Genomic DNA, 14,152 nt, shown 5'->3' with positions numbered 1-14,152 from the left:
CCAAGCATCATATTCACAAGGTCGTGGGCAGTTCTGCCATTAAACCACTTCTCAACTCCATTCCCTCATCCTATTCTTATCTCCCTCAGAGCAATTTCCCTAAGACGCACATCAGATCCTTCTACAACACATCCCCTTTCTTATTCAACGCTTCTATGGCTTGCCATGTTCTTTGGAAAAAAGCCCGCGTCACTTTCTGGTCTTGCCCCTTCTCCTTCCTTCGCATATACACCATGTGAGAACTTTTAGCTCGTCTGTCACCCAAGGGCACACGCCTTACTATGCCTTCAAGCCTTTGCACGCTGTCCTCTCTGCCTGGCCCCCTCTTTTCAGCCCGGCAAACTCCTGCACGACACCCTTTGAGAGCCAGCGCCACGCTCCCCGTTACATGATCTTCCAGAGTCACACCGCCTTCCAAACAACCAGAGCAAACCTCTGGACAAACCTCTGCTACTAAGTGCCACACCGTATGGCACATTTTCCCCAGAGACACATGAATTCCACCCCAGCACCTAAGCCATAGTTGTGGCAGGGGTGTCACAGAGTTTCCTGCACAACAACGACATGAGGAGACCATTCATCCACGACCACGCATCCCCTCGGCACAGCAGACGGACAGCCTCACGGAATTCAAGTGTAGCCAGCCCTTCCACTGTGGCAAGGAATTCAAGCGTACCTCTTCCACTGTGGCAACGTGCAGGAGCTGCCAAGTTAACAGTCGCGAGTACAAAGCCAAAAGAGATTTCTGCGTGTTGCTCTTAAGAAGGGAAACAGGGGTGCCTGGGTGGCTCGGTCGGTTGAGCGTCCGACTTCGGCTCAGGTCATGATCTCACGGTCCGTGGGTTCGAGCCCCGCATCGGGCTCTGTGCTGACAGCTCAGAGTCTGGAGCCTGCTTCTGATTCTGTGTCTCCCTCTCTCTCTGCCCCTCCCCCGTTCATGCTCTGTCTCTCTCTGTCTCAAAAATAAATAAACGTTAAAAAAAAAAAAAAAAAAAAAGAAGGGAAACAGGCAATGCTGACTTCTCGCCCCTATAAATGAAGGGGAAGTGCAGTCCTGATAAGTGTGTGTACAGGTGTGCGTGGAGTGGTGGGTAGAAGGAAGGAGGACTCACACACCCGCCCCAGGAGACAGTGGGGAGGGGAGTCCTCTCTACCGGAAACGGCTCCCCCTCTACCGAGAGGGTGCACTCCTCCAGTTACTTACTGGATGGTGCATGTGAATCCCTGCCGCGGCTGTGGGACCTCAGGCGGGCTACGTAAATCCTCTGTGTCAAGTTACTTCATTTATAAAATGGAATTATCAGTAATACCTCCCTCACAGGATGCTTCGAGGGTTACATGAGATACGAGTAAAGCCCTAAACATGGTGCCTGGCGTCACGAGAGCTCAATCAATGCTAGTTTTTACTACGCCATCTGCAGCCAGGAAAGCACTGTACAAAAAATATTTTTAAAAAAATCAGGGGCACCTGGGTAGCTCAGCTGGTTAAGCATCCGACTTCAGCTCAAGTCATGATCTCACAGTTCGTGAGTTTGAGCCCCACGTCGGACTCTGTGCTGACAGCTCAGAGCCTAGAGCCTGCTTCAGATTCTGTGTGTGTGTGTCTCTCTCTCTGCCCCTCCCCCGCTTGCACTCTGTCTCTCTCCCTCTCGAAAATAAACATTAAAAAAAAATTTTTTTAAAGTCAAGGTACAAACAGCTGAATGAAATAGAAGTTACACGCTTGAAGACAACCGATGTCAGCTGTGAGGCTGTGCAACATTCACACCTAATTCAAAAATCAAGGTGTGAAGGGAGCTCGCCCAACCCAAAGAACACTAGAGAAAGAGTACCTAGCACATGAACACCAATGAATGGTCCACCAGCGACAATGGTCGAGTGTGCCCTGCCCTCTGGGCTGCCGAGTCTCAGGCATGGGGAGGGTGGGCCACACATGATGGAAATGAGTCAGTCAAGGCACAGCCGAGAGAATGTGGGAATAACCCGGTCTAATCATGGCCAATAGGCTCAGAAAATCATAACTGCATCACTCACAAATCAGAAAATATAATCAAATTCTTCTTATGAAATAGCGAAAATCAATCCATTTTATTAGCCTAGCCACCACAATAACCTAATCAATTTTCATCCAAAAGACTGTTTCAGCAGAAGGAAGGTGCTCCGAAAAAGCCTCCAAGATGTAGTAGCCCATCCCCACCACCAGCCAGGAGAGCGAGCAGGGAGCAAGCCTGGCCACGTGACTCGTGGAGAAGATCAACACGTAAGTACCACGCACTGTAGTTCCGAAGCTACGTTATGGACTCCACTCATGTCGCTCCAGCCTTCTGAGGTAGATTTTTCACAGAGGGAAAGAAAGGATATCTGACTGACCCAGGTCTGAATCCACCTAGAAGTTCTACTTCTCACGAGAAGCAACAGGCTGGCGTACTGAGTTTGTAACAGCAGTCTCCTGTGAGTTTGGCCAGTAAGAGGCCCAAGGGGCTCAATCTGGGGACACCATAAAAGTCCGACTTCCGGAAGTGACACTCAGACGTTGGAGCCTGGCAGCCCTGGAGAAGGCACTTGAGCAGGAAATCAGTCTTCCTCTCAGACGAGCCCAACACTACTCTACCTGGCTTAAATCAGAAAGCCTCTCAGAACACCCAGGACCCTTCGTAGGTTTGCTTCCATAGCAATACTATCTGTGATCTAACTGAATACCAAACACACCGAGGCAGGAGAGTACAGGAGGCAGAAACACTGGACAAGGGCTGAGACCAGGTACGCAGCTCCTCTCCAAACCACCTTGTACATATGACATTTAACAGCATAACTCCTCCTGCTCTACCCACCAGCAAGGAGACCAGGAATGGCCGTATCTGACAGCCACAGACACTCTCCGATTAGCACCAGGTATGCTGGCTAAGAAGTGGGAGCTTAGGCTGAATCAGTGCCGGGCAGAGCCTTTGCAGCACCAGTGTCTATGGAGAGATATTCCTGATAACATTAATCACCGGCAATTACCATAGAATTACCACTTCCCCACTGGCCTTGGGTTCCTTACTTCTCCAGGTCTCATCATTCACTCCAACAGCTCACTTGCCTACAGCCCATAAATGCAGCAAAAGCTTCACTGGAACGTACTTTAACTTTAAAAACAGGGGCGCCTGGGTGGCTCAGTCGGTTGAGCGTCCAACTTCGGCTCAGGTCACGATCTCGCGGTCCGTGAGTTCGAGCCCCACGTCAGGCTCTGGGCTGATGGCTCAGAGCCTGGAGCCTGCTTCCGATTCTGTGTCTCCCTCTCTCTCTGCCCCTCCCCCGTTCATGCTCTGTCTCTCTCTGTCTCAAAAATAAATAAACGTTAAAAAAAAATTTAAAAAAAAAATAAAAAAATAAAAACAAAACCATACTTGTTTAGCCACAGCTGCAGTGACTCAAAGGAGTATCCTTAAGACAAAGAACATTAAGTGGCAGAAAAACAAGCCACTGCAGGGTAACCACTGTAACAGACTGGCTACAAACCCGGGGGCAGTGCAACATAGGGCAAACCTAGAGGCCCAGAGCAAAGTCCAGCATATCCTGGCCCCTCTCTAAGGGGCTGGCCAGCTCATCAGCATCACAAATCAAGGAGATGGGGGCAGGAAGGGAAGGTGAGAGAAAAATCAAGGTCGGTCTTCGGTGACCAACCAATCAGGGTAGGAATGAAGGGTGAAGGGCCCCATCCCCCTTAGGCCAAAGCTGTCAGGAGCAGAGGGATGGTATTATAAGAGTGAACCAATCAAGCCGTCCTCTGCACCCTCAACCACTGAAAACACCTGGATCCCACAAAGGCAGTGCCAGCAAAGAGCGTCTTGGCACCGAGCCCGCTCCCCCCAAAATCCAGGTCACCTCCGGCATTCTCCCTGCCCAGATATTTGTGTGAGGCCTCATCTCCTTGCCTGGGCTTCCAAGGTTCCCTGCTCACTGGCATCTGTTCCTCGTGGTTGAAACCACGCCCGCATCAGTACAACCACATGTACATACCCTTGCAAGGTTTTACAATCCCTAAAAACAAGCCTGACAAACATTTACCTTCATTTAGAAGCCTACTCTCTGGACACCGCCTTACTCTGGGCAGGACAAAGGAGCTGTGTCAGTCTTGTCACTACCAGAATACAAGCTCCTTGAGGACCAGTATTAGCCTCACTGTACGAATCACTCAGCACCGCGTGAACCCATGGTATTTCCATGGTAGGAAGTCGGGACAACGTGGTGGTTAAGACCAGTTGTGGCGTAAGCACCATGCCACTGGGGAGCTCTGAGCAAGTGTCTCCGTCCCTCTGAGCCTGCTCCGCCAAGTCCACCGAAGGGAGCTGCAGGAACCGAAAACTGCTACAAGTTCCCAATCCCTAAGTGCTGGCTCTGTGTGCAGCCCCCAGCCACGCTCTGAAGCACCTCCTAGGCGTTATATCATCCGACCTTCGCACCAAACCTCCCATCTCCTTCCTAAACGTAGGTTCTCCCATCGCCTTCTTAAATGAGAAAACCCCATCAGAGAACCAAGTTCAGGAGAGGGCCAGGATTCACCCACATCTGTCGGCCTAATGAGGAATTCCAGTGTTTTTATGTAATACCTGGCTCGACGTAAGTACTCAGGAGACAGTACTTTAGCATATCTTAGTATTATAATTTTATTATTATAAAAAAATTTAATTCGTAGGCTCCACCTACAAATCCAGTTATCTTCTAAAGGAAACTCCCAGGCTTAATGGGGTCAAGAGTAGCATCCACAGGGACCTGAGGGTTGGAATATGCCCCTGGCAAGGCAAAAATTACAAAAAAAAATGAAGTGGCGGGTGGTGGCTGTTGAGACCAAGGAGATAGGCTGTTACGAGAAAGGAGAAAAGGCGGCTATCCTCAAGACAGGAAGTGGACAAACGGATGAAAAACGATCGAGCGCCCCACATTTTAAAGCTCATTAAATTCTCACTGATTATCTGGGTTACTCATAACCTTGGCCTCAACTGCAAGAGAAAACTCACACTCAGGTAACCCCACCCACGTCCTCATTACTCAAAAAATGTGGTCCAGCCAACAGCATTAGCAGCCCCTGGGAGGTGGTTACAAATACAGGATTTGCAGGCTCCCCCCCCACACCTGAAGCAGCAGCTGCACCTATCAAGACCCCCAGGTACCCATGCACACAGCCAAGCTGGAGGAGCGCTGATCCTCGGTTATCCCGGTTTCCTTACCGACAGCACATCTTTCCGCCCGCACAGCCTGCTGTCCTAAGTTCTTCAAGAGCAGCATGGGCAGTGGAGAACCTCCCACTAACCCCCACAGAGACTGCAAAGCTTTCAGGCCTGTTCAGGCAGAGCAGGTCACTGGCTCTCCCCGTTCCCAATAGGTTATCTGATCCAAGCTTCCCATCGGCCTCTCGTTCCAGCCTTGTTTTTCGAGAGATCTTCATGTTGGACCAGAAGAGGAGATTTTAAAGAACTATCTTTTCCAGGCAGAGCCAGCCAATGCTGATACTGGGCATCAATCCACAAAGGTGAAATGAGTCACTCAATGAGAGGAGTGAGATCAGGCCTTTCATCCAGCACCATAGCGGCACCATCTGTGGGAACACTAATTATCCTTCTAGCTCCACTGCCTTTTCTTCCGACGCTCTATCATTACCTTGGCAGAGCTTTTCCATACCAAGGGTACCAAACGGCTTGAGGAAGGACATCAGTAGCTTTAATGCCCATGGCTAGCTTTAAGCACTTGTGCAATCTATTTTATTGCGTTACAAATGACTTCCCCACATTTGTCTTTTCTACCCTGGCAGGCTCAGCCTCAAGTCACTGGGGACACCTCCTGTCCCAGTTAAGATTCTGACTGCGAAACGGCCTGGCCAAACAATGTCTACTGCTTGTCAATAATCAGGATGCCAAATCACAGGTAAGGTGATGATATCCTTCCCTGCAGATGGAAAGGGAGCAGCTATAAACTGACGATATTTCCCACTAGCCTAATGAAGACTCCCGAACATCTGGTGGCTCTAGCAGAGAGCGATGAGGCATCAATGCCAGAAACGGCCACCGTCAAAGAAAATGGTACACAGGTCAGAAAACAGACAGACTGGTATCGGACACGGCAGCACAGGGCTGGCAGTCTAATCGACAAAGCATGTCCACAAGAACAAGATGGTACTGTCTGAAGATGCTATTTTAGCACACATTCTTACCGAAAAAACATTTCTGAGACACTTCCAGAGGCCTTCAAGGACATAATTCCTTCTGCTGAGTCTTTCAATAAGGAAGTGTACCAGAGGAGAGATTTCTGAAGAATCAGACCCTCACTTCAGACACACCACATTCTCGTGGGTGTATCAGGGGGGTTGGGGCCAGAAGTTTATGTCAGTCGAAGGGCCCCATTGGGTCACAGCACCAGAAATACAGAAAGAGAAATACTACTTCTTAACAGTTACTTCTAAACTCTGCCCCAAGGACTTAACATGAAAACAACGCATTTCTTATAGACCCCTACTAAAGTCAGACATGCCAGAGCCCCAGCACCTTCTGTACATGGCAAGAGTTAAATCTGGGGGTGTGCAGAAGGCATGCCCCTTTCCCATCCAGGTGACGAACTCACCACTGACTTGTCTTGCAGTATTTGCTGACAGAAATTTTGCCAAGTTCCAAAATATCTAGTTCAAGTCAATTCCCGCCCCATATTCTAAGATTCCTCGGTATACATACAGCGACAGAACAACAGCCCCCGTTGCTTCTCCCTTCCACTTGCCTACAACTGCAGACTTCCCGTATGTGGATTACTAAAGCCTAGAAGGCAAGGGAGGGATTGGCTCAGGGTCTAAGGTAACTTCACTACCTCTACAGGAAACTAGTTCACTTTGGCTACTCCTGCCAACTTTGTACCAACTCTTTCTGAAACATTCACAGTAACACCTGGGGAAGGGATCTAAGAGCACAGATGATACAGCCAAATGCCTTTGTTCTCCTATCTAGGTCGAAGGAAGACAGTGCCTCTCCTGTCATTAAGGTGAACTAAAAAAAACAGATTCCCACCACCACAGAGCTGCATAAGTAATTCGTGAACATAAACTAGATGTGCGGCTGACCCAGGAATTAAATTAAATAAAGCACACACCAGAAGCTGCAGTCACTACTAAAGGACTACCACTTACTGAATGCCTGTTACACACGCAGGCCACTGTGCCAGGCACTCACGTTTCCAACCACAATCCTGTGACACAAGGTCTGATCAGCCCCATTTCAGAGAGAGGGAAATAGGCTCCGAGATGCTCGGTGGCCAAAATCACACAGCCAGTATGAGACAGAGCTAGAAGTCTGAGCCGTCCTGTCAAAGCCCACCCTCCTTTCAGCTCACTCTGCCTGGACGAGGAGGTGAGGGAAGACAGGAGAGTGACTGCACAACCCCGCCCCCCCCCCCCCCGCCAGCCCCTGCCCTGTGGTACCTTCGTACCTCCAGTCAGCTCCATCGTTAGCTTTTCATTTTCGATCATTTTCTTCTTCTCTTCCAGCTCAGCAATCAAGTTCTCTTTCAGCTCCACCTTCTTGTCTTCAAATTCTTTCACCGCGGCCTTCTTTTCTTTGATGTAGTTTCTTTCCACCTGTTCAGTCTGAGCAAAAGAGAAACACAAGTTCGGGCTCCAGCTGTGGACGCAGGAGCCCAGTAAACACCTCCCCGGGAAGCACAGGCTCAGCTGCACCCGCCTGCACAGGCAGGAGCGGGACACCTGCAAGTTCTCCAACAAATGCATGAAGTCGAACCATACAACCGGCCTATGAGCATACCTGACTACTCGGTTATTTCTTCTCTTTCACATCTTATATCGCATGGCTTGCAGCTTAAAGTAAAACGTCAAGATTCTCACAGATAAATTCTTTTAAAGCCTTAATTTCTAAGGAAAAAAGTACATTCTGGATAAAACATCTACGTTCAAAATTAATTGCACAGAGTCAAAATAACACGAGTTACTTGATTTGTTGACATTTATACCAAGATAAAATCAACTAGGTCATCAGATCATTTTTTAGGTATCTGAATCCTCAAGCACTCAAACACCGAAATAATACTAAATTTAAAAGTGTTCATTTTTTAAGTCTCGCCATCACATTAAGCGAAGAACAAGGGAGCTTATGGTTGGCTACGGCTGTGGGTCACATCATCCTGCAGACTATGTGTGTTCCACTGACCTCAGTAGTAAAATGGTTCCTGATAACGTGGCTCTGTTAAACCATGACCTCACACTCACGTGTGGCTCTCATAAAGTCAGGACTCCCCCCACACATACACACTAGCCACCCCAGGAACAGATCAGCATCCAAGATGCAGGCTCTCAGCTCTGTACCACAGTGCTGTGCTTCACAAAGAACCGACACTCAGATGTCTGCTGAAGGAAAGAAAAAATGTTCAATCTGCCTTTCCTACTGACCTAGAGGGGTTCCGCCGTAAAACAGCCCCTGAGCCACTTCAGAGACTGGGCTATGTCAAGGAGCAACATAACAAATTAGACCGTTGTAACTTAGACGTACTCCCGCATGGCACTAACATCAGGTGAAAGTCAACGAGAGAGCAGTGGGGGATGAGTACCCCCTCATCCCCTGTGATGAGCAGAAGCTGCCTGACCTATAAACGAACAGATGGGAATTTCTAAATGGAGACCCAAAAGGTCCTCTAGTCAAACTCAGCCGTGATGAAAGCTTGCAGCTGGGGGCTTCTCAACTATCCACTTGGTGATAGAAGGAAAGGTTCTCCAGATTGGGAGAGCAAGATTCCAGTCTCAGAGAGGGCCTGCAAACCCAGAAGATCCAAGGTACTTACTTCCAGCTGGAGGAAGAGTTCTGAAAGAGAGAAAACATGCAATTAGATTCGCTAGGCTGTGTCACCTTTCCAGACAGTGATGGTAGGATTCATTTAGAAGCAGTAATTGCTTTCTGAAAGCACCGTTACACAGAGCAACTGTTTCCATCAGTAAAGTGTTGATCGACGTGAAGGGGAAGGATGCAGAAACTCTCTAGTTACAATCTGGCCCTGAACAAAATCACTTCTGGCAGTTCTCCCCAAGGGCAAAAACAAGCAGTGGGAACCAAACTCCCCTGGCAAAATAAAACTGAAAGTTACCCCTTCTTTCACTCAGTAGGTACCCTCCAACAGTCCCACAGGGCAGGATGGGGCAGGAAGGAACAATGCCGTTTCTCCAGAAGCAGAATCAACACTGACGTTTTTAAAGCACGGGTGAAGTACTCTGCATGGCAAGGAAGGATATTCCCCTGAGAAGTCAGGGCAGAGGTTCTGAGCCCTTCCGGGGCTTTCTTCACGGGCCACCATGCCTGTGTGTGTGGCTGTGCCTCCACAGCAACACCCTGTGGGTCTCTGCTGCACTTCCAAGCTCCAGACCTCATGTGACCTCTGCACAGGCAGCTCCACCTCACTTACCAACCCCACCCCCCTCAGGCACCTACGAGTCTCCACCCAAGAGTATTTGACAGCTTACTCACCACCCACTATGTGCCAGGCCATTAGCAACCGTTTAACAGCAGCCCCCTCCCCCCCCCCCCCCCCCACTACATCAGAAGGCCCTTGACAAAGCCAGCCCTTTAAACAAAAGGGGTCCATGGCACCTAATCTTTTCTGGGCGACAGTGGAGCTGCTGCATAGGTCACAAAGACTGCCAGTGAACCAACAACGCCAGGGGGCGCTGTTCATATTTTAGCACGGTCTCCTTCGTGAACATGATGAATCCTATGGATCCACTTGCCCATAAAAAAGCATATACGCACATCCACACGTGATTTCCTAGAATCTGGAGTTTCAGGACTCCAGATTAACAATTCAGACCTCAACAGATATTGAATAGGAAGTTTAAATGAAGAGGGGTGCCTGGCTGGCTCAGTCAATGAAGCACACAACTCAATCTCAGGGTCATGAGTTCAAGTCCCACACTGAGTGTAGAGCCTACTTAAAATGTAAAAGAAAAAAAAAAAAAAAAAAGAAAATTTCAACAAGGCAAGAGATGAGCCACTCATTATTTTCTAACTTCTCCAGAAGCCCTGATCACTTTGGTCCTAGGATCACCGAGCACGTGAGCCCAAGCACACGCAGCCCAACGTGCTGGCCCCAACGGCTTTAGATGCACAAACAACCTGACACAGCAAGTCTGCGCCCTTGTCAGAAATCACACCCGAACCAAGTCAAACTGGCTATCAGCTTTCGGGGTCGGTGATGGTTGTTTTACTTAAAACAGCCATGCACCAACACAACTAGAGCAGGTGGATTATCTCTGCCCAGAACGTGGTCTTTCAGGCTCAAGCTGTGACTGATCTGGGAGCTCTTCTGCATGTGTATCCGGGGGCAGGGGAGAGAGATGTTTCTGAAAGGACACACGAGGACAGGACTGAACGTGGAATTAAGGGAAGCAGCTCAATACTCATGCTGCAGTTCTGGCTTCAGAAAAGTGGCTCACGTCCATTTCCTTTCCTTACTTGTATCTTAAACCAATTCCATGAGGTATTCGTATCCCCCCTACAGATGGGGCAATTGGGGCTCCAAGAGCAAATTATTGCTTAAAGGCTCAAGACCTAAAGTGCAAGGAGGAAGACCTAAACCTAGGGCCTCATGCCTCACCTCCTTTCCCTAATGCGGAACACCGGGAAGAGGGCTGAGGATCTCAAAGATGTCCCAAGGAGATGCCTCAAGAAGTCAGAGTGCAGTGGGGACAACCACAGGGGCAGGCAGGCGGATGTGGGCGCACAGAAGGCCAATGGCTGTACTTCCATTTTCCCCGCGCCTCTTGCACCCCTCCGCTACCTTTCTGCTGTTGGGTGTACGCGGGACATCTACTCCCTGGAAAGAGGGAAAAGTTCCACCAGCAGAAAGCCGGAAAGACAATGGAACAGAAAGCAAGAGGACAGCAGCCTGAGGAGCAGCACCCAGACAGCATCTGCAGACCCAGCATTAGGTCCCCCCAGACCCCCCCCGAGCAGGAACAGGCACTACGTGGGCGCTCGAAATTGAATGCTTACAGAACATTTCCCATAGGACCAGGAATCTGTGTTTACACACTTTGAACAATCATCACATCTTACTTTTTGCATGATTCTTTATTGACCTCAGAATGTTCCTTAACTTACCCATGTTTGCACGTCTTTTGTCAATGAAATAGCACATTTCCTAAAGTCAAGGACAAGGTGTTCCACTACTTTTTTGCTCAGAGCTTGAATGTAGCAGGTGCTCCACAAATTCTTAACGAACACACGTACTGTGTACTATAACGAACCAAGGTGTGCTCTTCCCGTAAATGCTTGTAACACTCAAGAGGAAAAAAAAAAAAACAAAACAGAGGACACCCCTTCCTCCCAGAGCAGGGAATGCCAAAAGAAGCAAACTTCAAACAAGAGTGAAACAAGCTCGATTCTTTCCCATGTCAGCTCCTCTCATGGTACATTCAGCCAGCCAAGCAGACGTGAGACAGAACGTGTAAGACTGCTTAACCTGGGGGCGCCAGGGAGCATAACTGACTTCAAGGAGCCAGCTGGGGGTTCCAGGGAGTATAACCGACCGTAAGGAGCCAACACTAATAAGCTTAACTACAGGTTGTTCGTTGGCCACTGGAAAAAAGATGTCCCAGCTTTACCCAACTGCACCTCTGGTCTCTCTTCCCCAACCCCTCCACCATACCCAAGGATTATCTGAGATGCATGCTGGACAGCAGCTCTCATGACATTACATCGATAATCAGCACAAGGAGGAACACTTAAAGATGATTTACTTCCACCTAAGACAGAGCCTCACCTGCGTTTCGAATCCTCTCTTTGTACTGCTGATCTAGTTTTTTCATCCTCTTCTGATATTCCTGTAACGTACCTGATTTTGAGATGTACAAAATAAAACGTATTTTGAATATCAATCTGTTTTACATTTTAGTTCCTAAAATTATCTTATAGTACCCACAGTGACTATTTTAATAACCTCAAAGTAAAACACAAACCAAGGAAAGGCACAGGCAAACAGAACTAACTGCTCTGGTTCTCAACCAAGGCCAACAACAGAAATCACCCCACCTAGTGGATTAAGACTCTCTAGCAAGTGAGAGGAAGTCAAAAGGTGCAGGATTGAAATGATTCTGATCACCTGCTGCCACTTTGAGTCAATGGGCTTCCCTTTCCTGAGCTCATTCTTCTTCAGTAAGGCCTAGAACTTTCAGTAGGACCATCCAGTAGAACTTTCCCTACAATGGTGGAAACATCCTATGTTGCACTGTCCAATATGGTAGCCACTAGTCATATGTAGCTATTGAGCACTTGGAATGTAGCTAGCACAACTGAGGAACAGAATTATTAATTTCAGTTCATTAATTTCAGTTCATTAAATTTAAATAGCCACACATGGCCAGTGACAATTCTGGATAGCTTGGGTATAGATTTTCACCAAATATCTACTCGTGTCATTGCTTTTCCCTAAAGCAGCTAATTACACGGGTCACTATTATCATGGAAAATATTTTCCCGATCATGACATATTTGCAGGGTATGTTAATGGCATCTTTTTCAAAATCCCTCACTCAACCATGCCAGGTATGCCTTATAGCCTTGCTAGAGGAGAATATATTTCTTGCCCCACAAGAAACCCACTGTCCCCATGGTGCTAGCCATCCCTCATGGGTAATCTCATCTACTTCGACCTTCTGCATCTTGTTTAAAACAAATTTAAACAAGAGAAAGTGGGGTGCCTAAGGTCAAATTTCCAGAAAGCAGCGAAGCTGGGATTCAAACCCGTGACGGCACTTGAGAGCCTATGCTCTTAACCTGATGCCGAACTGTCTTTAGCAAGAAACAGCACAAAATACAGTCCACTTCTAATTTACCAAGCAAACAAGAGAAAACACACACAGTAGGGATAACCCACAGTTCGCCAGCAATTAGTTTAGAAAGTACTGTACCACTTCACATATTCTTTGGTAACAATGTCTCTCCCAAAAATGTCTAGCTTTAGGCGCAGTGTTTTTCAGTTCATGCTCTTCCAAAGGGTCTGAGATTTTGAAAAGGTGAAAATTACTGCTTTACTGACAGAAGTAAGCAAAATGCATACCGGACAGCTAAAATCAGGCAGACCAAATTTTAAATCACTCCCACAGAGGAGTGAAAGATTTCAAAGGTTTGCAATACTAAGCATACTTAGAAGTGAAGGGTTAAACACACCAACCTTCCTGAAGTTGTTGCAACTGTCTCTTGAGAGAAGCCAGTTTATCCTGATACATCCTGTTAAAAAAAAAAAAAAAAAGCCACACTGAAAAACACTAATATTGAATTCCAAAATAATCTACATACAGGAATTACCTGGATTGTTATGGGAATGTCATAAACGTCCTTTAGTGAACAGAGAAAACTGGAGAGTCTGCCAGCTGGTTTAAAATGTACCAGCAGCTAAAGGGATCAGAAAAGGACAAGGATTCTGTGTTCTGGAATCCTAACTCAGTGTTGTAGTTTCCTGTGTTCTCTATCCCACCTTTAGAGAATCAGTCTGAAACCCACAAACATGAAGACCCACAAATTTTAATAAATAAGCAACAATAGGCAAGAAGTTATAAAGAGAAATTGAAAAGTGTGGTGCCATTTTCTTGTGGATTTAGAGGTATCCACAAGAGGTATAAATACACACACAAACGCAGCAAAGGCCTAAACACAGCCCTTATATCAACTCCACAACTACATTCTAAGTTCCAAACGAGTCAGGTTATGCCTTTGGCATGTTTTTCTACGTAGATATCATAGTTGGTACAAACACCAAGTTAATAAACCTTCCTGTCATTTTTAAAAGCACTACCTTCCAGGATCAGAGAAATAATAGTAATTCAGTAACAAAGTTAAAATGTAGGATTTGTTTGCAGCCCCAGCTGGATAAGAACACATAACACACACCAACAGCCTAGTGTGCTATTTTTTCCCCCTCACACCGAATGGATTATAGGCAATTATTCACTCCGCCAAGTCTGTTTGAATGGTAGATTCCACGAGTAAATCGTATTTTAACAATATTTTTGCTTCTATCTGAAAAACACCCCCACTTTGACACTGACAAAAATAAGATTTGCAACCTGAATGAACACTGTCCAACAGAGAAGCAGCACACTAGCTTTTTGATTGCTCAAGTGAGGGCTGTAAAT

General features: G+C 47.3%; 1 protein-coding gene across 5 annotated transcripts in view; it reads right to left on the bottom strand.

The window, feature by feature from the left end:
- Positions 1 to 14,152, bottom strand: part of SUDS3 (SDS3 homolog, SIN3A corepressor complex component) — a 109,139-nt gene that overhangs the window by 91,123 nt on the left and 3,864 nt on the right. For all 5 annotated transcript variants that reach the window (XM_042909875.1, XM_042909877.1, XM_042909876.1 and 2 more), the window contains 4 exons: positions 13,192 to 13,247; positions 11,782 to 11,853; positions 8,812 to 8,831; positions 7,450 to 7,606 (listed from right to left, as the gene is read on the bottom strand). In XM_042909875.1, the coding sequence (XP_042765809.1) occupies positions 7,450 to 7,606; positions 8,812 to 8,831; positions 11,782 to 11,853; positions 13,192 to 13,247 (305 nt within the window). The remainder of the gene's footprint in view (positions 1 to 7,449; positions 7,607 to 8,811; positions 8,832 to 11,781; positions 11,854 to 13,191; positions 13,248 to 14,152) is intronic.

This window comes from Panthera leo, chromosome D3 (genome assembly GCF_018350215.1).
Source record: "Panthera leo isolate Ple1 chromosome D3, P.leo_Ple1_pat1.1, whole genome shotgun sequence".
In the NCBI taxonomy this organism is placed as follows: Eukaryota; Metazoa; Chordata; class Mammalia; order Carnivora; family Felidae; genus Panthera; species Panthera leo.
The sequence above is the reverse complement of the archived record's forward strand: the minus strand, read 5'-3'. Positions and strand labels throughout refer to the sequence as shown.